The 27,214-nt window shown below is 38.7% G+C and overlaps 1 protein-coding gene across 1 annotated transcript; it reads left to right on the plus strand.

The window, feature by feature from the left end:
• The first annotated feature begins 15,807 nt into the window (after positions 1-15,807).
• Positions 15,808-18,604, plus strand: gpr85 (G protein-coupled receptor 85). Its single transcript, XM_081363143.1, has 2 exons — positions 15,808-15,937; positions 17,079-18,604. Exon 2 carries the CDS (start codon positions 17,238-17,240, stop codon positions 18,369-18,371), a length of 1,134 nt encoding a protein of 377 aa, XP_081219269.1. The 5' UTR covers positions 15,808-15,937; positions 17,079-17,237; the 3' UTR covers positions 18,372-18,604.
• The last annotated feature ends 8,610 nt before the right edge of the window (positions 18,605-27,214 follow it).

Here is a 27,214-nt window from a genome sequence, read left to right on the forward strand (position 1 = left end):
ATGGCAGAGTCCCACATATGTATGTGGATAATTACAAAGCTGGGAAACTCATCATGTGATAAGTTAGCCTTCAAACTTGCCACTTTCACCTGGCAGATGATAAAACTGGTGGGGGAAAATCCCATACATTTACATATCTAAATGATTTACACTATCTCTCTAGACAACAGAATGTCATACAAAATAAAGCATGGACTTTTGTCACTTGGGCCAGTAAGAAACCACTTAGAAACCACCCAAGCAACTCCCTAGCAACCACACAGACCACCTGATCAATGACCAAACAACCACCCAGAACACCTGATCAATGAATAAACAACCATCCAGAACAACAGAGCAATCATCAACTACCCAGAACACAATAGCAGTCACTTAGCAACTACCTAGCCACACCCTAACAACCATCCGGTAATGCCCTAGCCTGTAAAAAAAAAAAAACTTTTAAAAGATGATTAATTTTTTTTTTTTATATATTTAATTGGTCTCATTTGAAATGATTTCTTAATGGAGCTTTTGATGTATAAAAAAAAAAAAAAATGGGATTTGAAAAAAAAAAAAAGTCTGCCAAAAGAAATAAAGTTAAAGCAGAACCATTAAACCACCATAATTCACATAGGAAAAGTTATTTTTAGGGGCAGATGTTATAAACTTTGAGATTATCATGAAAAATCTCCACTGAAGTTTCTATAAAGCACTTTTAGCATGTAAATGAGCTCTAGATGGTACCATCATTTCATTCAAATTGTATTTAGACCTCTTAGACAAAATTGCTAGTGGAAGAATCACAGTTTTAATGGGCAGAGATGTTTTATGCATTTAAGAAGTACCTCACTTATAGCGCATGACTGGAGAGGGATTCTAAGAGGAATTTAGAAGATCCCAAACTAAATGGCACATAGTTCTCGAAAGCTGTCTTCTTTAGACATGTGCGTGTGATATGCAGACTCTGAGAGATATATTTTAATTGCGATGTGATGTTAAAAATGTGTTGTGCAAAGGGCAGAGGCATTAAAAAAAGTCTAAAAACCTTGGGAAGAAAGCCAATGGAAACAGCCTTTTCTACACTCAAGTAGAAGCCAAGTCAGGGAACTTTGCATTCACAGGGCATCCAAACATCAAATTACGGCTAAAAAAAGATGTGCTAATTGCATTAGAGTGACTTGTAACCACAATTTCTTGCTGTGCGGATGACACCAAGAGTTACAACACGCTGAAAGGTGTTATGGTATGAAAAGCAAAGAGATTAATTATCGTCTAAAATGTTCACTCCAATAAAACTGAATGTCTCTCCAGAGGGAAAATAAAGGCTTGCAGCATCTATGACAGTGTGTGCATGTCTTTTAACTTTATTAAAGTCAACATGAAGTGACATTCACAATGCAATTCTACTTATGAGTGAAATAGAATATTCAAAATATTCCCTTGCAAGTCTATTGAATATTGAAAAGTGGGCATTCCATACGAACCATGCACAATTAAGAAAGTTAATATTGTAAATTTTGATTTCATGTTGACTTTCTAGTCACTGCAACACATGCGGTGGTTGTTTAAACATTGACTAAAACTTAGTGCATTCACATGTTCTGATGACTACAAAGAGAAATACATACTTCAAGCACTATTAAAAGTGACTAACTGATGAGAATGAATCTTGCTGTCGTATAAATGAAGTGGCACACAATGGACCATATTTCTTTGGACTGAGAGCTATGGAGATCGGCCTGAGTCATCGATTAATCAGCAACCCATGTGGTGCTATAACTGACTCACCACTTTATACATATCTGCCAAAAAAATTGATTTTTTTTTTATTATTTACTGAGAAAATCAACAGTTGTCTAGTGGTAAACATGTTTGAACAGTTCAACACTCAAAAACGAGACAGGGATAGTGCCGGTCGGAGAAATCGACGTACCAAAAGGTAGAGGGCATGGCGAAAGGTACACAATGCTACATCGAATACTAAACCCTAAGTCGACCCTACACCCTAACACGCAGCTTTCACAACCTGACTTTCAGCACGCCCATTGCTCCGGACATTCAGGCCCAAGAGATGGTTAATTTCTTCAATGTTAAAATATTTTCCCCTATATTCGAGCAGGAAACCTGTTTGAAAGCAATACTTTTTGCAATTCTGTCTGGCACAGAAAAGTCTCTTCCTCCAAATCTTGTTTTTATCAAAATGATTTTTCGGTTTCTTTTTCACCTCTCATCTTCCCACCAGAAGAATGTGGTTATTAAAGTAAATGACTACAAATTACCATCCAAAGACATTCACCTGGTATTTCAAAATGAGTCTCTCTGATGTGTCATTTCTTCACCCCATCATCTCCCTATATTTTTTGTTTTCTTTCTGTCCATCAGTACATTTTTATTTTTCTGGAAGACAAAGACAGCAAATTTAGTCAACTTTAGCAGTATACTAGCATCTTAATGGATTTAAAGCTAACAGACATGAACTAAAACCCAGTAAACTCAATAACCTTGATTTCACAAGGTCTCTAAAAGCATTGCAAACCGATAGATATGGACACAATGAGCACCAGTTTCACACACAGAAGCAGGAATGGAGTAATTTGCTTTGAAACTATTCCGGCCGACAAAAACAAACAGTGTACTTTTGACCATATTTATGTCATTTTTTAAAAGTTCCCCCAATGAAGGATAATGATTTCCTCAGTACTCTGAGCCATCTTTACCTGTAAGTCCTTCCTGGAATACAGGAGAAATGCATGGTTAAAAATAACCCACCTCTCTGACACAGCAGAGCTTTCGCCGCACTCGGTAATTACCAGCAGTGCAATCAGCAGTGTCGTTCATTTCCCCTGATTGGCAGGCGCTGACGGCTCAATTGTTGGAAATGTACAACTACGATCTTCATAACTAAATGGAACTGGCATGTATGCAGTTGCGCAGCTCTCGCTGCATTCGTGAGATACTTCGACCGTGTGACACCTGACCGCCAAGCATCAGTATCCATCAAACTTCATCTAAAATAACACCTGCTACAGACTCCAGAGTTACAGAGTTTCCTGATCAAAACTGCATGTAGCCGAGTGAAATGGATTTTGCTATTTGAACCAAAGCCAATGAATCTGCTATACATTCACAGTACAGTCTTGGACCACTCCACGTAATCTTAATATTACAGTAGAGTGCCTGTGCTTTTCTCGAAGAGAGAGGGGGGAGGGGGGCGTTCATCGATTTGAAAGCGAAGCATTCTGAAGTGCTCCACCGCAGACGTTCAGCCAAAGTAATTGCCGTGAGTGAGCTAGCAGAACTGGCCACGGACAAATAGGTCACTTAATAGGTTGTTTACCACGCACTTGGACATGATTCATGGAGGGAAAGCAGCAGAGGTCCTGTGGACAGGGCCGCGGAGGGAATTCTGGGATGGCGCTACGATTATGATGGACAACGCATTTGTAATTGTGGGCTTGCTGCCACTTTCGACAGAGCCTGCACAACCCCTACAGAAAAGACCAGTGAAAAATCACCAGCATATGTTGCATCCCCAGCATGCATTGCTCCCTGCTGGACTGCTAAATGAACCGAATATCTTGTTCAAACCAGAACAGCAATGATCGATCAACTTCATCTTCTGGTGAAGGCTGGTCTAACTAACATTATTAGCCTAAACCAGCATGGAAATGCATACTTGTTTAAGCACTGAGACGGGCATGCAGCAGTCAATTATGGTTAAATATGCATTAATCTTGATTGGTTTCTACAGTATACCAGTGAAAAAAGATGGTCTCTTTCAGCCTGGTCAAGCTGCTTTTCATCTGTTTTAGTTGGTTTAGGAGCTACAAAGTGGCAACATTTCTCTAAAACCAGTCAACAGACAAGCCTGGAAGACCAGCAAACAGACTGGTTTAAGATAGAAATGTGCTAGTTTTAGCTTGTTAAAAAGGTGATTTTTGGGCAGGTTTAGCTATTTTACGAGCTACAAAATGCCAAAAATCTGTCTAAAACCTGTCAACAGACCATCAAACCAGACTGGTTTAAGATAGCAGGGATAGAGGACAAATTGCATTCAAGGCATGTTTTCTATCAGTTCATGGGTTCCCTGGGAGTCAAACCCATAACCTGCTGTTGCTAGAGCTATTATTCTCTACTATTTTAGCAACAGGAACACATCTAGGCACCATGTATATGGTGCGTTAACACGCAGAGACAGCATACACAAACAGGAAATCATGGAAAACAACATCTCACATCGAACAGCGATTGTTTATTCACATGCACAGCGGACAGAAAGCAAGCGTAGCTCAGCATTTATACCTTCTACATGCCAGAAATCTGAAAGACTGACTAAATTATTTGCACAAAAAAGGCTAAATAAAGCTAAAATGATTAAACAGATTGGCCAAATGAAAATCAGTGATACTACCATCAGAAGGGACCACAAGAGGTGTCGGCATCTAACGATTTTTTTTGACAGTGTACAACTGACACTGTGGAAAAAACCTCTGACAAAGAGAATTGCTGATGAAATCCGCTTTGAGGAAACAGTCAGCGCGCACGTTCACCGAGGGCTTGATGGCCCAATTATTAGTCTGTTGACATCCCTCTTGGAAACAGCCAAGAATCCTCTCCTGATGCTTTCATGTGGACTGTGAACCCCGAGCGAGGGCAGAGAGCTTCATGACAACAGCGAAAGCGAGGCTGAAGTCTGCATCACCATGGAAACAGTGAAACCACTGAAATGTTGCCGTCTCTCTACCCTGAAAAAACTCCTCTTAGCAGAAATACACTCCATGCAATCACTCCATGAGGAAAACATTAATGCTAACATTTAATTTAATATTCAACAATTATATTGATTTGCCTGCATTGTGACACACTATTATACAAAAACTGAACTGAGCTGGACGATGACTTCACGGTTTTCTCCAGAATGGCTATATGTATATAAACATGAACTAAATTAATAACTTTTTTAAAACAAAAATGAAACATCACTGAACTTACTTAAGCTGGACTGTGATGCTTTTTTCTTCTGGAAAAAAACTTTTTTGCATTATTTTCCTGTTATCTCTGTAAAGCTGCTTTGAATCAATTCTAAAAAGCGCTATATAAATAAATGTGACTTGACTTGACTCGACATAGCACTATATTTTGTTTGTGGGCATTAGTAGAGAGCCAAAAAGCAGTTCGGAAGTATTTATATAAGGGTGCAAAGGACTGAGTCCACATTGTTTCGCATTTAAACCTGGACATAAACTGAAAGGTTCAGAAAAGGTTAAAAAAAGAAAGAAAGAAATTATGTGAGTCATTAATGCCAAAGAGGGACAAAACGCTTACTGAGACATTCTGAAATTGTTTATTTTTAATTTCAATGGAAAAAACACAATTTTAACTAGTGGTTTCAGACTTTTGGACTAGAGGTCTGCGTGGGATGGATTTTTCAATACTCCTCCCGCACGCTCCTGCAAGATTCTCTACCGCTCTCGCCAAAAATATGCTATATTTTATCCCGCTTCCGCCTGAAACTTTCACATTTTGTCCCTTTCCCACCTGCAAAAGCCTGTGGGAAGAGGTTTACGTGGATTTGTTTTAGTCCCGGTCCAGTTAGATTCTGTCTAATTCCAGTCTTTAGGCTATTTTTTCAAATTTCCACACACATGACGCTTCAGATCTCCAGTTACAGACTTTGAGTGCTGTTATTTTTAGATAATTATATTTTGCGGGAGCCAATGAGTCATTTCTTTCTCCCGCTTCCCGCGCACATATCAGTAATTCAAATTGCAGAAATTCAAAACTCGTCCCGCGCCGCACTCTGTACCCCCGACATCCAAGGGCCTAGGATCTTTGTGTAAAAGTTTATTCAAAAATAGTGCTAAAATATGACCAAAAAATGATGTATGCTAAAATAAATCTGTAATAATGAATAATTGTAAATAATGTGAAAATAATGTATAATAAAAAATATAATAAAAATTCCCAATGATCTCCATATGTTTGAGAAGAAAAGTAATTTCATGACATAAAAAAGCATTTTGTTTCATCCTACTCGCCAACCAAATGAAAAACACTCAAGAAGAAAACAAACCGTTTTCTAGTGCTTCTAGAAATATGGTATTCAGACATAATCTGGATAATCTGCAAAAACCATTCTGACAGATAGATTAAGTTTCCAAATAAGGAGAAAGCCATGGCTTCTGCAAAAAATGTGGTGTAGGCTCCAAAAGTGGGTTTTCACAGGGAATGCCAAAGAAGAACCATTTTTGGTTTGCCAAAGAACCTTTCAGTGAACAGCTCTTAAAAGAACCATTTTTCTTGAGAACCTTTTTCCACTGTAAAGAAGCTGGAAAGATTTTATGGATGTTTAAAGTTATTTACGGGACCATCGATGCCAATACATTTGAATTATTTTTGATATACTTAGGATACTTACTGTAGGATTCTTAGAAATGACACAACATTAAATTTGCATGCATGCACAGTACAATACAATGCATATGTATACATAGAAAATGAAGATGTAAGATGTTTTGCTTGAGTGACCACACAGGTTAGCCTTTGAGAGGCAAAAAGGTCCCGCTGTAACCACCCAGGCACTGGCCCATGAAATGGTTTTGGATTTTGGTTTCTCAGATGCAGGCCTGCACTCGAGGGGTGAATTCAGAAGCGGTGGAAGAAAAGGAGCGCAATCACTTCTGTGCAATTTATCTTTGTAAAAGAAAGAGAGAGAAAAAAAAACACCAGACAGAACACAAACAAAACAAGAAAATAAAGCGGTTTGGTCTCAAAACCATTGATCATAAAATCCATTAAGATTTGACAGCGCACCAGATTGAAACTAGGGCAGTGAGCTTCCTTCACTTTGAGATGGAGCAATATGGAGAGAAAAAAAGAAACTCAGAGGTATAATTGGATTAAAAGGCAATCAAACGACTTAATTGATTTCTTGATTTTTGTCCCACAACTCTCAGATTTTGAGTGCAAACACTATCTGCTTAGCATATTCCCCATAAAACGGAGGAGATAAACATGGAAAACACATCCAGATGCTTTGTGGGAGACACTTACCTTGAAGTCATTTCAGTGTCCCTCTTTCAGTTGTCCGGCCATGAGTCATGAGACCATTCGCCCTTCGTCTCTGCCAGCATCTGAGCTCTGTTAAGTATTTAACATCCAGAACATTAGCACAAAAGCCACAGGACAATCCATTTGTCATGTCTCCTCAAAGGAATTCATTATGGATGTACCAAAGTCTTTGTACAAAGACTCCCATCTTTTCCAAGTCTTATCTCTACTAAGAAACCTATTTCAGTGCACAATTAATCAAGAGTGTTTTGTTCTATTCCAGTACAGATGCTTTGGTCTGTTGTGTAATGGACGACCGCAAGTTTACTAAGGGGCTGTGTTTACACGACACCATTTTCGAACTAAAAAAAGTAAACTTCTTATGCATTTTTTGGCGTTCATTTACACGACAACGGCGGTTTGGACACCTTTTGAAAACGATACCATTATCATCTCCACGTAAACTACAAAATGTGAATTTGTGGTGACATCATGCACATACTTTAATACGTGTTCAATTTATAGGCGTGTAGTGTTTCAAGTGACATTGCCATCTACTGGCCTGGCATGCATAATACAGCATTTTCTTTGTCTTTTTCGCAGATCTGTGTGAACAGGGATCTTTTTGACAACATTGGTGTCTGTACGCAACAAATGCGAAGGAAAAACTTTTCCGTTTTTAGTACATCATTGTCGTGTAAATATAATTTATATATATATATATATATATATATATATATATATATATATATATATATATATATATATATATATATATATATATATATATAAATTTTAAAAGTTGAAATAAATGAACTTTTGCATGATATTCTAATTTTTCAAGTTTCATATACAGTATATATATATTTATATATATATACATATATATATACACATATATATGAAACTTGAAAAATTAGAATATCGTGCAAAAGTTCATTTATTTCAACTTAAAAGGTGGAACTAATATATTATATAGACTCATTACATGCAAAGTGAGATATTTCAAGCCTTCATTTGTTATAGTTTTGATGATTATGGCTTATAGCTTATGAAACCCCCAAATTCAAAATCTCAGAAAGTTTTTAAATGTTCATAAACTGTAAGCCATAATCATCAAAATGATAATAAATAAAGACTTGAAATATCTCACTTTGCATGTAATGAGTCTATATAATATATTAGTTTCACCTTGTAAGTTTTTTAAGAATTACTGAAATAAATGAACTAAATTATATATATTGAACTAAATAAATGAGTGTATGTATATATATATATATACACTCATTTATTTAGTTACATTTTTTGTATATATAGAAGTATATATATATATATATATATATGAAACATTTTCCCTCATATTTTGCTGGTTTAATCAAACTTGTAGGGTCATTAAAATAGTGGTTTTGGCCACTACTGTAAACATCAATAAAAAAAAAATATCTAAATATAAATGCCCTTATATCACAGTCTGAGAATTAGATTTTTTATATACATTTTTATAACAAATGTTTTTTTCTAATATAAATATATTGCAATATATATGAAAAACAAAAATGATCTTGTACAGATAATACTGTCAACTCCTACTAAGTCAGCTAAAAAAAAAAGACCAGTATTGCTAGTCGCCAACATATACAAGTTGTTTTTTGGATGCTGTACTCCATCTTCTTATATACCACCCACGTGTGTTTATCATCCAGTTCTCCATAACCCTACCATCCCACCCGGCTTTGAGCGCCATGTAGAGGCCCTAGTCATCGATCAGTGCTCAAATCGGCAAATGTCGAAGAAATACGAAAATAAATTTTCAAGCAGGTCAGGACAGTGCCATTCATCTCCTGCCGTATGTGTCCTGCATCTAAATGAATGCTTTAGCAAAGAGCTTGCATTTCAAACCAGGTGATAATCTCTGAGCCAGCATGTGGGAGGGAAGGGAAGCGAGTCGGTGGGAGGAAGACAAGGTCGTACAAGCACCATGGCAGGCTTACAAGGTCAATACTTTTTAGTTTGGCAGGTGTGCTCTAATTAAATGACATAGATCTGCGCGGCACGCAGATAGCGAGATGCAAAAGTGCTAAGACCCCACCATGACATACGCCAATTAATCTGTGGCATGGGCTAAAAAGAAACATCAGTAGTGGAAACACAGAAGACTGGAGCAGATTTGTTTTTTTGGACAGCGCTGCAGTCAGAGCTGGCAGGATCCCTGAGAGAAGTCATTTTCAGACATATTTGGAATGAAAAACATAAGCTATCATTCATGGCATTAAGTACACAAAGGTAGACAGTAATTTGACATGGAGTGACGCTCTTTTTATCTACGACTATAAATTGTCAAGGGAGACCTACCAATCAAAATGAATCATTACTGAGGACATTTGATGGCTTGATAATTTATCTTAATTTTTACTCTTCAGTCTCTCACCTGCTGTCAGTGTGATAAAGAATGAGGTTCTCAAGAGGTTTCTAAAAACCACAAGCACACACACACACATTCACCTACAACAAGGGCAGTCAGAAACAACAAAAACACCAAATTAAAGGTATAGCGGAGGATTTTCTTTTTCCGGGTGGGTAGTGTAAACTATTGGTCCACCTAAGTGTCAATCATTCTGGTGATATGTAACGTAAGGCCGTCGTACGTGCTCGTCCCTTAGTTTTCGCTTTCTGTGCATGCGCACTTTCAGGTGTTTATGTGTGGTGGTGAGCTAGAGTTACGGTTTAAGCCATTCATTGAAGCTCGCCGTTTCACCGGGTCTTTTGAAAATGTCTGAGGGTCGCAAGAGAAAAAGTTTGTACGAACTGTATGAGAAGAAGAGAAAGGCCTCAGAAGAGAGAAACAAGATCAGAGTGTTTTTGGGAGATTGTTTCACACGATGGTGTGCGCTGAAAACACAGGTTGGGCTTCCCACTGATGCCTCAGTCGCGAAGTTTCTACTCGACAGGTAAAGTTTGGCATGCTATTTGGTGAAAAAGTGCAAATCTTCTTTTGGAAAGTAATCTTGTATGAGTGATGCCGACAGCAACTTGTAAACAGAGCGTGCACGAGGAGAACCTCGCACACGTTTAATAGGCGTTCCCTCTCGGGAGCAGGTAGAGTGTTGCGCATGTGCATTTTTTCAAAAAGTGGAGAGGGCGGTTCTTATCTAAAATTCGGAAAGATCCTCCGCTATACCTTTAACTCAATAAGAACAATAAAGACAAACTTTCTGTAATGAGATATTATTGTTCTGGTTACATCCGCTGACATGTTATTACCTACTAATAGAAGGGTCCTTAAAATCAACCGAAAACTACATGTAATGTGAAACCATCAAACTAAGAGGCATCATCTCTAAGCTGAAACCTTTTCAGAAATCACAGAACCTAAACCAGTCTCTGAGCAAACAACAAAAAAACTCAGTTTCATTTTATTTTAATCAGCACAGTGTGAAATCTTTGATGGAAATGCTTTCATGCACTAGCACGAAATTTTTATAAATTCTAGCTCCGCTGTTATGAAAAAAATGTCTGGTGTTATTTAGATCTGATTTCTTTTGTTTAGTTTAATAAAGTTCAGAAATGTGACTTCTTAATTTATTCTTTAATCATTTTTGTTAAAGGGATACTCCACTTTAAAATGAAAATGCTGTCATCATATACTCACCCTCATGTTGTTTCAAACCTGTATGAATTTTTCTTCTGCTGAACAGAAAGGAAGATATTTAGAAAAATGTCAGTAACCAGACAGTTTCTGGGTCCCATTGACTTCCATAGTAGGAAAAAAATATACTATGGAGGTCAATGGGACCCAGAAACTGTCTGGTTACTGACATTCTTCTAAATATCTTCCTTTGTGTTCAGCAGAAGAAAGAAATGCATACAGGTTTGAAACAACATGAGGGTGAGTATATGATGACAGAATTTTCATTTTAAAGTGGAGTATCCCTTTAAGCCATCACTGTTCAAGATTTTCTTGCTGGAAATGTTATTCTCAGTCCCCTTTGCCTTTCAGTTAAAATATTATTTGATTTTATAAACTATGTGAATATAAACATATAGGTGAGTAGTTTAATTGGGTTGCATAATCACATATGTATTTTGTTAACTGCCATGAGGTTAACAGTTCTAACAGATCTAGCCAGCTTAAAATGCAACCATGGGCAATTTATCTTTGGTTCTTCTGGGTTTGCATTAATGCCGTCACATTAAGCAGTTATGTATAATCAGTGATTCTTTTATCTGAATTTCATATACCAATTATTATTTTCAAGGCCCTCCTTATAGGAACCCTTTATATCCAATGTCCATTTCCAAAGAAGCTCAGTATTCAATTCAAAAGCTAATTACCTTATTACATAACCAAGACTGCAAAAATTATTTTCTTGGCCCGTGTTAGTTAATTAAGCTATGAAAGACTAATGTCTTTTCTTTTGGTTAAAGGTGCTGTAAGCGATCCCGGGAGACGTTACTTCTTGTTGACATTCAAATTGTTGTCAAACAACACGGAGGCTAGCTAGACCCTCCCTCCTCCTCATCCCGTCTCCTCCCTCCTCCCCTCCCTTCCGACATAAAGGAAAGTCCAAATAGTCTCTACAAACAAAGTTAAGTTTTACTGACTTCATTCAATGAGTAATGTCGCCAAGTTATATAAATGCTTTTATATATTGCAGAACAGAATGCAGAAAAAGAGAAACATTATCTTAAAATCGTCTCGCCACCAGAGGTTATAAATAGCTCCCATATAAGGACGCAATAATAGCATGATAACGTTCGCGTTTCCCAGTGAGCATAAACAACGGCGGCGGCGTAAACAAATTTAGTCAAAGTTGTCAATAGCCTATAAATGAACATTCAAATTCATAACAAACAGTGAATGAAAACAATCATTCACACAAATTGTCGCCCTACTGTAAATTTGCTTGATCATTTACAATAGAGATTGATCGCTGCTAGAAACATACACGTTGTATTCACCAAAGTTAACGCTGACTGCATAGATCTAGCTAATTACATCCTTGTGTTGGTTTGGCGAACATGAACGTCAGTTTAGAAAGAAAAATGGATTTACCTGTTCTGCAAAAACAGAGCAACTGAATGTCGGATTGGAAGCCCTTCTGCCGGCGGAGTTCTCGCCACCTTTAAAAGATTTTTCCGATGTAAATTCGGGACTTTGTGCGTTCCTTATCCTTGTCCCTCTTCTTTGCAATTTGTTCATCGGAACGTCGTCTCTTTGGTCGTGTGTCGGCCATAATTCAAACTTCCCTCTTCATGCTTCTCTGTTCTCTCTCCTCCACACACCCCCTTCACGTGCACGCGCACTCACCCCCCAAACCCCACCCTCCAATACTTCTTGTAAACCTATAGAGCTGTTCAGTCATGGCATCAATATATAGGCAAACTCAGAGCTATAACTTGCTATTGATTCCCTTGAGATTTTCTTATCGATATTTAGAATGGCCTTTTTCCTTTATGCGCAAAATAAGGTCCATGGTTAAAGGAATAGTTCACCCAAACATGAACATTTTGTCATCATTTACTCACCCTCAAGTTGTTCCAAACCCATATGAATTCTGTGGAACACAAAAGAATATATTTTGAAGAATGTCGGTAACCAGACAGTTAATGGGCCCCATTGACTTCCATAGCCAATAGCGTTTAGTTTATACTGTATCACAGCTCGGCCAGAGCCGTTGAGCTCGGTAAAGCCGCAGTTTCCTCCTAATCTCTAACCGTACTAATCTCCCCATATTGCTTTAAAAATATCTTTCTGTACAGAATCGAAATGGGTTCTGGTCTGCGCCGACTTGCACTTATGATCTGCTCTGTGCTATCGTGTCTCTGGACCGGAGCTGCGGCCGTTCATGTGACGCTAACGTCAAACCAGACTTCATTCGCCACAATGGAAAGCATATTTACACTGTCTGAATCGTTCCTGTTATGCATTTAGATTCTAGAGAGCATTTGATGGGACAGAAAATCTGATGAGAAGCTGAACAGCAGTGGCGTCATCGATGGAAGTTAGAGACTCTAAGTTTTTAATGCTTATATCTTCTTAAAGTCCGCGTGAACCGGAAGTTGCAAACGACTTTTCTCCAGTGCTGTGACGTATTTCCCAGTGAAACAGAATATTGAACAGAGGGCAGGGTTTTACTCTAGCGCTCCTCCTCTCCATCTCTCGCTCATTACAGACTAACGATTTGAAGGGAGTGGTTAAGCGTTTCCCAACCCAAGTCCTCAAACCTACGTCATCAGAGAATTGGGACGCCATTCCAGACCGGAAGTAACTTTGTTAATTGTTTAAAATTGATTAATTGTTCACGACTAGTAATATGCGCTAACAAAGTAAATAGGGTCAATTTTGATTTCAGTTGGACTTTAATGTGAATTATGTTGTTGTTTTGAAGCACACTAGCTTATAGATAACAGTAAGGCTATCATATTCACAATAAAAGCTAAAAAAAAAAATTATTTTTGATTTCATGGGGACTAACCACAGACCCAATTTTTCTCATAAATTGAAAACCGCTCTTTTAAAACCCGAATTTCTCCAAATACTGCAAATACTCTTCTTTCGTTTTTGACTTCAAACTAAACTATTTTTTAAAGCCAACTCAATTCAGTGCAAGCTAGTTGGTAGCTGGTTTAGCTGGGTATTAACTGGTTGTTCCAAAAAACATCAATATTTCAAGCAAGAATTTAGCCTCCAAATAAACATTTTAAAATACTTTACTTTTGAGTATTATCCCTACAGTGAACAATTTCGCATGTGAAACGCATAATGAGGGGCGACATTATGAATCCTACTATGGGAACATGTAGCAGGCTCATGAATATTAATTACGCGATGCAAACGTTGCCATCCAACTGTAAAAACATATTATTTAAGTGACGCTGACGTTGCGTCGTTACTTTCCAGCGGCTCGTCGTGGCTTATCAATATTAATAACCAAACCTTTCCCATAGTAGGGTAGGGTTCACAAAATCAGGAAATGCAGCGAGATCACCTGACGCGTCGTCATTGCAGTCGCGCTTCCCTCCTCGCAGCAGACCAACAACAACATGGCTCCCAAAGACCAACACACACACATGATGCTCTGGCTTTTCCTCCTGGCGCTTGTCCAGACCGCCGAGGCGTTTGACGGAGGAGATGCTCTGGCTTTACTCTTGGGCGCGACCGTGACGCTCGTAGGAATCTGCGCGTGCTTGGGCTGGTACGCGCGCACACGGAACGGCCAGTTTTGATGACCAACCTGCTGATCAAGGCCTCATCCGGAAATGTGACTGAGTGCAGAAGGACTGTCATGCATTTCTACTCAAGAGAATTGGAAATGCACGCAGAGGAAAGGACCTATATGGATAATATAAGCTGTTGATTTTATTCTTGACGTATTATCCATTTCAATGACACTATCCTTCCTGCCCCTGTGTACCACGTGAGAAACGTCTACATTATCAGCGTTGAAAAGTCCATTAGATTAGCACTGCATGAGAACGAGATCATGCAGACATTCTCTGACACATTTCTTTGGACTTGGACATCCTGGCGGGCTTGTGATGGTCTCCTGCCATGTTACAATCACTGCAAGACAATCTGCTTTCAATTTCACTCCTAAAATTGTTGAATGCTTTCTCTGTCTTCATAAAGCATTTATTGTCTTTGCCAATGTGCTTTAGAGAGGGAGGGTGATGCTGTTTGCTTTGTCTGTTTAAACATGTTTTGTACATGTTATTAACTGTGCCTATGGTCCAAGTATGAGACTTTGTATCTGTTGCAAATTAATAGACTGAAAATTGAATAACTCTTTCATTTTCATTAATTTTTAATTCTTTGTAAAATGCACACTAAAATAAACTGCATATACAGTGGTTGCAAAAAGTCATTCCTTCTAAGTCATTGAAATACATATAATAAACCAAGTTACATTTTCAAAAAATGATGGCAGTCATATTTCTCAAGCAAAACATTTCACAAAAGGGTATTACATTTATATAGGATTTGGACACTATTTATTTATGCATTTTTACAACTCTTTTACCACTAACATTGCACACAAGGTGTACATTTTTCAGTTCATGCAGACTGATTTGAACCTAGCACCTTATTTTCCTGTTTGAGCTAAAGGAAATTTAGCCACTAGATGCCGGTCCAGCTTGTAAAAGGTTGTTGCAACCATTCTACATGATCAAGTTATTAAGTGTTCAAAAACAACCTTTGGGGTCACTGCATGTCCAGTGCCAAGTATGCAATAGAACTAGACACCCATGTTGGTTCTTATTCAGGGCAATGAGGTGTATCACACACAATAGGCAGTGTCAATTATTGATGCTGAGTAAGTGTATCCTGTGCTGAACCATATGTAACATAGGCTAGCCACTCCTTCTAACATATTCAAATACACAATGAAAGTAATACCCCAGATTAGATAAGTTTAAGTTCAAGGTTTCATTTGTCAAATACAGTACGATACACGGTGATACAAAATAGGTGAAATGTGTGACACATTATACAGTATAAACAAGAAAGAAGTTTTGTTAAATATAAGGTGGCTTTATTATAAATAAAGCCCACCATTATTTTCTCTCTCCCATAGACAGACAGACAGATAGATAGATAGATAGTGACATATAGGCTATTGACAGATACAGTATACACAGTAAACATTTATTATAACACATGCGACGATGTATATTATACAAAAGGGCAAAAGGGATCCGTGATGCTGCTGCACCCATCAGTGCAGATGATGCTGCTGCTGCTGGGATCACAAATAGCGCCAGTGCGCATGCGCCGTCCGCACCGTTTACTGTATAATCACAGTGGGGGAAAAAGAGCAGGCAACAAAACTAAACCTTTTTTTACGGCAAAGTGACTGCTGCCATGTAAATAACCGCCAGGGAAACAAAGGGGGAATATCAACAGGTATGTTTTTAATTGATATTTTATAGCGTTGTCTCTGTTGCACTCGATATTTGCATGCATGTATTTGAAGGAATTGCTGTGCCTATAATGGACGCTCAGCCATCCAGAAATCATTCCGTTTTAAAAAGCAAAGGGAAAAATTGACCGCTTGCGTGCTAAATTCACACGCAGTCACCCAAATGATCCTGTATCTGTTGCTTATTTTGATACAACGCACTAAAACGTCTTCAATGGTGGATGATTTTGTAAAAATGCAACTGTATACAAAGGTTTATTATTTATTATATAGGGAAAGGCTCTTCGTGCATTATAGCTATGAAACAAACGACGGCTATTGTATAGAGTCGGTTAATAGATGCAATCCATTGTTTGTTTTTGCTTTTTTACTCGAATTCGTCGTCATATTAATACTAATTGTTTATAAACAAATAAATCTAGGTTAGAGAGAGAGAAAAAATAGAGATGTAATTCTAAAGCATGTGCTTTTCCCCAAATGACTTGCATTATATTGTGTTGTTGCACTGAACGTCTGTATGGAAGCCACAAATAATCTCTATTTTTATATCTAAAATATAACATGATGCATTTCTTCATATTCCTTTACACAGTCAGTCAAATAAGGATTCATGATTGGTTTTCCACAGTATCATGATAAACAAGAGAGAATGAACACGGTTAGATTCTGCAGGATCTTTGGGTGTGATCAACAGCTTTTCTTGCTGCATTTAGACAAATGTTCCTTTCGGGTGTAGCTGATAACAATCATTAGATTCCACGTCTTTTTCCATTATACCACAGATGAATACGCCTCTAGACGGATGTCTGGTCGTGGTGATGAGCATCTTGTCGACTGCACTCTCTTTCTTTGCTATTATTTATTTAATTTGCCTTGGAAAAGGGGAGATGTTGGGGGTGGGGGTCTGTTATTTTAACCAGGATTTATGTTGGTGTCCAACGGCGAATCCTTATGCTGAATTAAGCAACTGTGTGAGCTCGACATAGACGGCATACCGTTGCAGCCGCAATTTTGTATGCAATTAGAAAAAAGAGCCTCAATGACAAAAGAAATGAGCGATGCAATGCAAAGCCCCCCAGTTTGTTTTGTGTGAGCGAATCCTAATGGGTGGATCGTGTTTTTCAGGCATCCTTTTAGGTGTGATGAGACAAAGGAACAAAGGATGCCTTAGAAGAGAGGCAGCGAAGAACAAGGCTGGAACCTGCTTCAAAGCACACCAGATGGATCTATCGCTCCACTCTCCATCTAGATCATGATACTTGGCTAAAGCTTTAAGCGTTCTCTATGATCCCTTCTCCATCTATGGCGAACTACAGCCATGCAGGGGACCACAACATCTTGCAGAATGTCTCTCCGCTCGCCACTTTCCTTAAACTGACCTCCTTGGGTTTCATCATCGGCGTCGGCGTGGTCGGAAACCTCCTGATCTCCATCCTGCTGGTCAAAGACAAGAGCCTTCATCGAGCGCCCTACTATTTCCTGCTGGACCTCTGCGCTTCGGACATCCTGCGCTCGGCCATCTGCTTCCCCTTCGTGTTCACCTCCGTCAAGAATGGCTCAGCCTGGACGTACGGCACCCTGACTTGCAAAGTGATCGCCTTCTTGGGCGTGCTCTCCTGTTTCCACACTGCCTTCATGCTGTTCTGCGTTAGCGTGACGCGGTACCTGGCCATTGCCCACCACCGTTTTTACACTAAGCGGCTGACCTTCTGGACATGCCTGGCCGTCATATGCATGGTGTGGACCCTGTCGGTAGCCATGGCGTTCCCTCCGGTGCTGGACGTTGGCACGTACTCCTTCATCCGCGAGGAGGACCAGTGCACCTTCCAGCACCGCTCCTTCCGTGCCAATGACTCGTTGGGCTTCATGCTGCTCCTTGCACTCATCCTCCTGGCCACCCAGCTTGTCTACCTCAAGCTCATCTTTTTCGTCCATGACCGCCGAAAGATGAAGCCGGTCCAGTTCGTGCCCGCCGTCAGCCAGAACTGGACCTTCCACGGCCCGGGAGCGAGCGGCCAGGCCGCGGCCAACTGGCTGGCCGGCTTCGGCCGGGGTCCCACGCCTCCGACCCTGCTGGGAATCCGGCAGAACAGCAATGCGGCGGGCCGCAGGCGTCTGCTGGTGCTGGACGAGTTTAAGACTGAAAAGCGGATAAGCAGGATGTTCTACATCATTACCTTCTTCTTCCTGAGCCTGTGGGGACCCTACCTGGTGGCCTGCTACTGGAGGGTGTTCGCCCGAGGCCCAGTGATCCCGGGAGGCTACCTGACAGCGGCCGTGTGGATGAGCTTCGCCCAAGCAGGAGTCAACCCCTTCATCTGCATCTTCTCCAACCGGGAGCTCCGGCGATGCTTCAGCACCACGCTCCTCTACTGCAGAAAATCCAGGTTACCGAGGGAACCCTACTGTGTTATATGAAGGTTCAGTGGCATTTTTTGTTTTTCTGATGTGGTTTTTGTTTGGATGCCCTGGTTGATCAGGGATGTGTTCAATTGTACAGCTCTCTCCTTCTCCTCTTCCTCTCGCTCCCTTTTCGAGGCCTGTAGTTGAACCGTCCGAATGGAATAAGATGATGAACGGACAGAGGACACGTCTCACGTTTATGTTCTAGTAAACAACCAACGCGAAAGGCCATTTGAAACCCAATACGCAAAAAAAAAAAATGAAAATGAAAAAAAAAAATGTGAAAAAAAAAATTTAAAAGAAAAGAAAAAATGGATACATCAAAAAGGGACTTTGGATATCTGGAAGACTCTGGAACAGGTGTAAAAGAAATCAAACTGTTACCTTAAGGAATCACTGGAATTTGTGTCTAAAAAGTTGCACTAACGAGAAGACCAGAAGATGCTTTTTTCGCTCAGTTGCATTGCAAGGATGTCTTGTTTTTCCCAAACTGAAATACGAATGCTTTAATCTGCAACAGACTTCTCTTTCACTGTAAGTAAACAAAACATGTGGGGTGACTAACTGTTGGAATACACCTTCACGAGAGGATAAATTGGTTTAAATGTAAGTGATATCTTTTTTCCTTTTAGGGATGGGTTGGGGCGGGGCGGGCTGGTGGGCGGGTCTTAAGGGGGCGGGTCCTGTCGTGTGGTTTTCGATTTGCAACTTAAATTATTTCCTGTAGTTTTATGATCCATATGGTATGTCTCTGTTGTCTGGCAATGTTATTTTCTTATCTCATTTTTCTAAGTCTAAAAACAAATGTTTGAATTTTAAAACATTGCTCTTGAGAACCTTGTACTTAAACTGACAGTGGAGAACCAGTTAAGCTAAGTTGAGTACGGCATATCCATGTACCCGAACACGCAAATTTTGTTACAGATACCACTCCAGCTGTTCTTGCCTTAATGGTTCTGGTGTTTTGTTCATGTTTTCATTTGCAAGGTGAGGGTTGTTTTCTAAATCCGCTCCTCTGAAATGTCTTTTCACATGAGGGTGAAGTGCATTTTCATTTGAAAAACAGTGTCCACCACCAACACCATCACATGCACAGCCCATTTCTTACCCTGTAACGTTTGCTACACCCCACCGAGTGCGCAGAGCACAGGGAGCATGTGTGTGTGGATGTCTGTGCGTGAGTGTGCGCGTGTGTGCGAGAGTGCTAGACGAACAGCTGTCATGTCAAGACCAGAGCCTTAGTCTGAAATCTTGCACAATTTGTAAAAAATGTAATAGGAAAAACAAAAAACATTGTATTTAAGGCACAGAGTCTTGTTTCTACTTTCCCAACATTTGCTCTCTACTAATTGTTTTGATTAACTTACTTTTTCTCTTGTGGCCATTTTAATATTTATTCTGTATTCTTTTTGTATATTATAGGTAGATAGTGTGTAAGTTTGTGAGTCTTTCATTTTGAAGTCCCGAATGTGAGTACTGTTTAAGTTAGGACTGCAATTGCTGAAAGTTAACTGTGTAATCTGTTGCTTACATTTTTGAAAATAAAATTTTACATTTTGCAAAACCTGTTCTTGCTATTTACTCCAAAAAAGTACGCTTGGTTAAGCAGGCCCAAAGCAAAATGAAAGCTCAATTAGCAGGGGAAACATGTATAAATATTGACCGAGGCAGGCTAACAAGCTTATCTTTGCTATTAATGATCGCTTCGCATTGAACTGTCATGATTAGTCTCTCGCTAATATGTTTCTGTGCCCTGTTTGTGTTCCTGTTTAATTACTGTAAAAATGTCCTCTTGTCTCCTCTCTGATATTACTAGGCTCACTTTAGCCATTATGTGCTTTTTGCTTTGTCACTTTACCTCTTCATCTTCTCTGTTTCATTTCTGGCTAATTTCAGACTGTGTGGAGTTTGTTTGGATGCCGCTTTTCCCTTGTGAGCGCTGTTGAAAGTGATGAATTATCTCTGCATTCTGCAATACGATACAACAACAGAGTTTTTCCTCTGTTAAATGTTACATTTTCAATGCGTATTTCAAACTGACCTGAAAAATGCTTCAAGTAGGCATGCATTTGCAGCAAAAGCGCCCACTATTATGATGTGAGGAGTGTCATTAATATGGCAGAGAAGTTATTCATTTAACTGCAGCCTTCGTCAAAATCCATTTAGGTTTTGTAGGCGACCAGGGATGCTTTCATTTGAGTCCATTAGGGCTTAAGTAATAGGACGCCGGTTAGAATAGATCCTGCCAAATATTTCAACAGCCTCAATTTAAAGCTTTGGATTTTATGTAAACACCCATAGAAATTTTGACATATGTGGGACGCTGCGTATCTAAATTAATAATGGAGCAAGGCCTGGTGCATTTTTAGCAGTAGTTTCCTCTGTAAAGGTCAGCGCTGTCTTATGACCTTATGTCAAAATTATATAATCAAGTGTGTCAAGTAAGATTAAAAGTCATTTGGGGCTTTTCCTGTCTCTATGATTCATGTCTCTGAGCTTAAAGTCATGCCTCTACTTAATGTAGTTTGATTATGCCAATTAAATTACACAATTTTGACATTAATATACAACATATGTTCTTTTCGGTTCACAGTTTGTTGCATGTGTGCATAGCAAACCTCTCATTCACTAATAATCCACAATGAACGTGAATTCTTTAACTTGACTTTACAGAGAAGACATGTTTGAGTCATCATCATTTGTAATCATTGATTATCCTTTACTTTTGTGTTGTTGACCTATGCAACAGTCCAAAAGATTCACCAAAATTCAGTGACCAATACCATTGTAGAAATATGTTATCCACAGGCATATTCGTCACACAAGATTGATTAATCCTGCCACCAAACGTGTTCAATAATGGGGAAATGGGGGGTATAGTAATATAGACCTATAGTTACAGTGGATGGTATTTTTGCAGCTTTCAATGTAACCACAGCAGAATAAATGCCAATGATCGTCTTTGACAAAGGCTTTTAGGCTTTGTTCTGTTGCTGCCTTTAGCGTGCAATAAACCTCACATAGACTTGTGAGAGTCAATGCAGTCCATAACATGCTGACCAGCCAGGCCGTTTTAATGCATGCAAAGGTCAGAGCTTTAGCATGCTGATGTACTGTGATGGCTTTATGCATGTATGTTTAGTTCATTACTTGGCGTGAGTGAGGAAGGTGGATGGGGAAGGGGTGATGGGGGAAGTTCATTACCGCACTGTTGGCGTGAGCTGTAAAGCACGATTGGGGCCACTAGGTCCTTACTTCTCTCAGCATCCCTGGTGAAATAGCACAGAGATGGCTAACAGTTATCAATGTTTCAGGAGACGCCTGGTGCTGTCGAGGCAGAGCTGGAACAGCGGAGGTTTATTCAAGCTTTCGATAGGGCACAGAACTCCTCTAATGTAGCGCTTGTGGATCGATACCTAAAGTGAACAATAATGGATAAGTCATTGTGTTCGTTGTTGAATTTGTGCCCTACAAACAAAATTGACTCTATGCTAACTACAGCAGAGTCGCTTCAAGCAATCCACATTGTGTGGTATTAAACCTCAAAAATCACCATTAATATTTGCCAGCGCAGAACTGAACTTTATTTTTTTCCAGTGATTTCTGATCTTTTGCTATTCTGTTTGCATGAGACACTTCACTTTTAGCAGAAATCAGAACATGTTTAACTACACAAAAACAGCTGCATCACAAACAAATCTGTTTCTTGACTGCTTTAGTCTGAAGATGTATGGATGGGTTGATATGGAGTTTCCCTTGTGTCTTTTTTATTCAGTCAAACATACTCTGCTTGAGAGTAAAACAAATTATTTAGTAATAAAAATAAATAAAACGTTAAGTATTTAACTGGGGGAGCATAAGAAGAGAATAATTCAGTTCACTTGTTACTAAGTTTATGATGTTAAATCATTTATCTAACTCAGTAAACGACCTGTTGCTGGCCATGTTACAAGTTCGCTCGCTCCTCTCTCACAGACAGCAGCGGGAAAACGTAGTGGGCGTGGTCAACCTGTCACTTCGATCCAGGGTAACCAATAGGAAAGGACCTTTCATCCTGGTTGGTAGAGACCGCCCACTGAGACACAGCTTCATTAGCAAGCAAAACTTTTCAACTTATAAGCAAAATATTTAGACCCGCAAAAAAGAGAGCAAAATTAGTGTGTTTTTGATGAAAAAGTGTTTGAAATGCACATAGAAAAATAAAGGTTTTCAAAGAATTACACGCACTGCAAATCATTTTGTTATCAACTTCTTTATTTTTGAGCCTTAAGAAGACTTTTTTGAAATCTTTTATTTTTTTAATTACAAAATAATTAGTTTTACTCTCAAACCCATATGTTTGATTGAATAAAAAAGACACAAAGGAACTCCATTGGTTGAATGCCCTTTATCTGGAAGAAAAAAAATGCATGGCGGAGTGCAAGATGGAGGTGCTTGAATGAAAGGCCAATAAAAATCAAGATGATGATGGCCGTTCCCTTGGGACCTGCTGCGTTGCTGTATTTATCATCATTCTCATTCCTGTAACAGCCCATTGGGGCCTTTGAATACAAATGATCGGGTAGACCAGACCAGAAGTATGTGTGTAAAACTAGATCCTTGTCTCGAAAAGTCTGCATACTTAGTTTTATCTGCCTGACATGCTGCTGGCTTTGTAAAAAATATCCCTGCTTTAAATAATAACTGATTAAATAGCAGGATATGAATAGAAGAAGCTTCAAAGGGTGCCTGCAGCTTATTTAAAGGGATAGAACTAATGAAAATCTGTCAGCATTTATTATCACTCTCATGTTGGAATATTTTCTGTGGAACAAACAAAGAGAAAAGTATCAAAAATAGTGATGCCAGTAGGTGGCGACAAGTTACTAACTGCATCTGAAATCACATACTGAGGAGGTGCAACATCTGAATTTGAATTTATTTTGCCGAAATTAAGAAAGTATGTTCTATATAGTATGAATGTGTGTAGTATGAATGAAATTCAGACGTACTACATCCGACATGTTGTCAGTGTCATGTGACAAACCAGCGTCAGTTTCATCACTTCACTGCCATTCATAAATCGTCTCGCATGGCCTCATGGGATAGTAAAGTCTCCATGGAATGCGCTCTCCAGAATCTCCGCGAAAGTAGTAGGTCATCCGGGGACTTTTCGACTACTGTTTTTCGAATACTATACTAGGACATACTGCTCTTGTACCTTTTTTTCCGCATACTGTATAGTGGGGAAGGATTTGATTTTCGATGCAGCATCTGTCATGTCATCATGAGTGAGTCACTGATTCATTTAATCAACCAATTCGTTCAAAACACAGATTCATTCACAAACGAAACAACTGACTGTCATAGTCAGTGACTTACTGAATCATTCACTCAACCGATTTGTTTAAAAACACTTATAGAAATAACACTCGATTGTGTGTTGCTCAGAGATGCACATTGCCCATTTGAATTTTCAGTAACTTAGTTTGAAGCAAAACTAAACAAATTAACTGGCAACATTATGTCTAAAATGAAAGTCACCCAATCTTATTTTTATTGAACCATTGTAGAAGCAATATCACACTTGCAATATATATAATATAGGCTACTGTATAGTTTATTGCAAATATTCTACTTAGCTTTAATTTATATTTATTTCATTTTAGTTCCTTAGCAACATTTCTAACTTTCATTTAAGTTTTTTACATTTTTCATTTAACATTAATTTTTTATTTTACCTTAGTTTCAACTAACGAAAATGTTTTCTAATATTTTTAATTTAGTTTAACCATAAAACACTGTATACATGTTAAGAAACTTGTGTTACACAAAAAATATCTGCGTACAAATTTGAAAGGGCATGAGAATAAACAATGACAGAACGTTTACTTGTAGCTCTTTAAATACATTTCTTTGTCTCTTCTCCTCTGAAAGAAGGATTAAAATGTAGTTTCATTATACCATCCCAGAGGAATTCAGACATTGTCAGATCATCAGTGCCATACTCCGTTATGGATGACGTGACGGCTGCTTATTTTCCTCACATCAAGCTGACAGAGGACATTATTCAATCATTCTCTATCATTTCCGTCATGTCGGTGCAGCATAAACAGCGATTATCCGCTGGAGATCAAAGATCTTTCCTATAGCTGGGTGGAAACCTTGATTAAAATCTAAATGTTTGCTTTTGTATTCAACTACTGACATATCCCCTAAAAACCCCTTTAGGGTGACTAGTAACTGAATGAACACACGGCTCGAAATGCCTCACAGATCTCGGAGAGAGCTAATGGCACTACATGTTATTTAATAAAAAAATTAGTCAGTTTATTTCAAAGGCAAATCGTTATGATGATTGGTATATTGTTATGATTGAATGTTCTTTAATATGCAAATTATTCAGTTTCACTTTACACTTTCTACTAATTATAAGTAACTTTGCAACAACATGTCAAAATAACTCATTAATGTTTGTTTAGGTGTAAGGGTTCGGGTTACTTATATATTGTATGTGCATTACAACAGTTTACCAACATAAGATCAATGTTTCTGAACTGGTTTTGCTTCAAAGACCCAGATTTTACATTGTACATCAAGTACCAAAATTGAATTTCAATGGTCCCATGCTCTTGGCAGCCAATAATTCATCTCACATTGTGGTCGACACAAACCATATTTATCTTTATTATAAGCGAACCCTATAGTTTGGGTTGCATTTTCTTTTACCTTATGTGGTTTTATTCAGGGTTTTTTGACGATAAAGATATGTCACACAACCTGTCCATGTTGACATCAGTCTAATTTTGTGAGCTTCCACCAAGTGACAGATGAATCTGTCAAAATACCGCAAAATTTGATTGGACTAGACAATAACATTATATGTGACCTTGCATCACAAAACCACTCACAGATCGCACGGGTATATTTGTGGCAATAGCCAACAATACATTGTATGGGTCAAAATTATCGATTTTTCTTTTATGCCAAAAATCATTAGGCTATTAAGTAAAGATCATGTTCCATGAAGATATTTTGTAAATTTCCTACTGTAAATATATAAAACATTTATTTTTGTGAGTGAATGCAGCACAATCGCCAACAAAAATTGATTTTCCTATGTTTAGATTTTTTTGCACCCTCATATTCCGGATTTTCAGATAGTTGTATCTCGGCCAAATATTGTCCTATCCTAACAAACCATACATCAATGGAAAGCATATTTATTCAGCTCTCATATGAGGTATAAATCTCAATTTACAAAAATTTACCCATGTAACTGGTTTTGTGGTCCAGGGTCACATAAGTGAAATTTTTTACCTCTCTTAAATTATCTATATTAAATGGGTGCTTCTTTTTCTGTTTTCCACAACCAGAACAGACTCATTTTTGTGTTGCCGTATCTGCCCAGTCGACCACCAATGCTTTTAGAGCATCTAAGCATGAATGAGGATTCCTGCGGCGAATGTATTACATGTTTATCTGTCATCTCATTTCCAGCCTCATGTAGTGGTACAACAAGCTGATGTGTTTGAAATGCGAGGACTGGTTGTCATTTGCATATCAGCTCTTTCAGTTACAATGACAGGGAGCGTCAGTGTAAATGGGACATACAGTACAGACCACAAGAAAAATTCTTCTTATTTTATAATTTAATTTTCACCAGGGTTATTATTATTAACTAAAACTATCAAAACATTTCTGAAATAAAATAAAATATAACTCTGTATAACTCTACACCCTTGCTTCATTTAATATAGGTGGAATATGAATATGCAAATTGGTCCCCGCCTCCACTCAATCATAGCAGCTCGGACTACTTGATCCAATTGGTCAAATGTAGTAAACGCAACACAATGTCAAGTGAAAACATTGGTTTAATTCAGCCATATGTTTGAACCAGAAAATGATTCAGAAGAAGAAGAGGGAGAGTGAATTATACAGGGTCATCTACAAGTCAATGTATCAGAATGTTAATGCGTTTTATGTATCGCTCTCTACAACGTTGGACACATAATGGTAAATGATATAATTAGCCTTTGGCTTGACTACGTTATTAAACAGCTAATAATGTGTTGCTAATGTTACACAAACCATGTTCCCGTTCGCCATCTCTGAGTCAAACAGCAGCCTTCTAAAAATCAGCATCATTAAAAAACGCTTTGAATATCATAGAAAGTCAGTGGAGAAAAGCCCCGCCCACATGTTGATGGGATTGGCTACATGAGTGTGACAGTGGGAAACAGGGGCTGATTCGGACCACATTTTTAACCATTTGAGCGATACGGCCTCACATGTGGGATCTTTATTTCTGTGCCTCTGGGAGTACAGTCTCGTCACATATACTGCCAGATTCAAATATGCTTTTTTCACACTTTAAATGGTGCTGAGCCAGAGACGGACACGCACAGCGCTTGTCATATTTACATTTATGCATTTGCATATGCATTGGGTAGACGCTTTTATCTAAAGCAACTTACAGTGCATTTCAAGGTACACATTTACATTCTTATAAATTCTTGCTTTCCTAGGGAACTGAACCCATGACCTTGGCGTTGCAAGCACAAACGCTCTACTGTTTGAGCTACAGGAAAGATATATACCACTACTAGTTTTCATACATTTAAATACATACATATAAACAGCATTAATTCTTCCCCTGCCATTGACGGAATTTTCCATAATTTATGACACAACGCTTTCCAGAATTTTCCGGCAATCCATGTTTTCACTGTTATACAGTAGGGGGCACTATTACACAACTTCTGAAATTGTACCGAATCTCCAGATCTAAAAACAAGCGAAGAAGAAGCAGAAACAAGTGACAGAAGCTGTTCTCATGCACATCATCAAACATTCAGCAGCATATAAATCAAAAC

Source organism: Scardinius erythrophthalmus (assembly GCF_964197995.2).
Source record: "Scardinius erythrophthalmus genome assembly, chromosome: 4".
NCBI lineage: Eukaryota > Metazoa > Chordata > Actinopteri > Cypriniformes > Leuciscidae > Scardinius > Scardinius erythrophthalmus.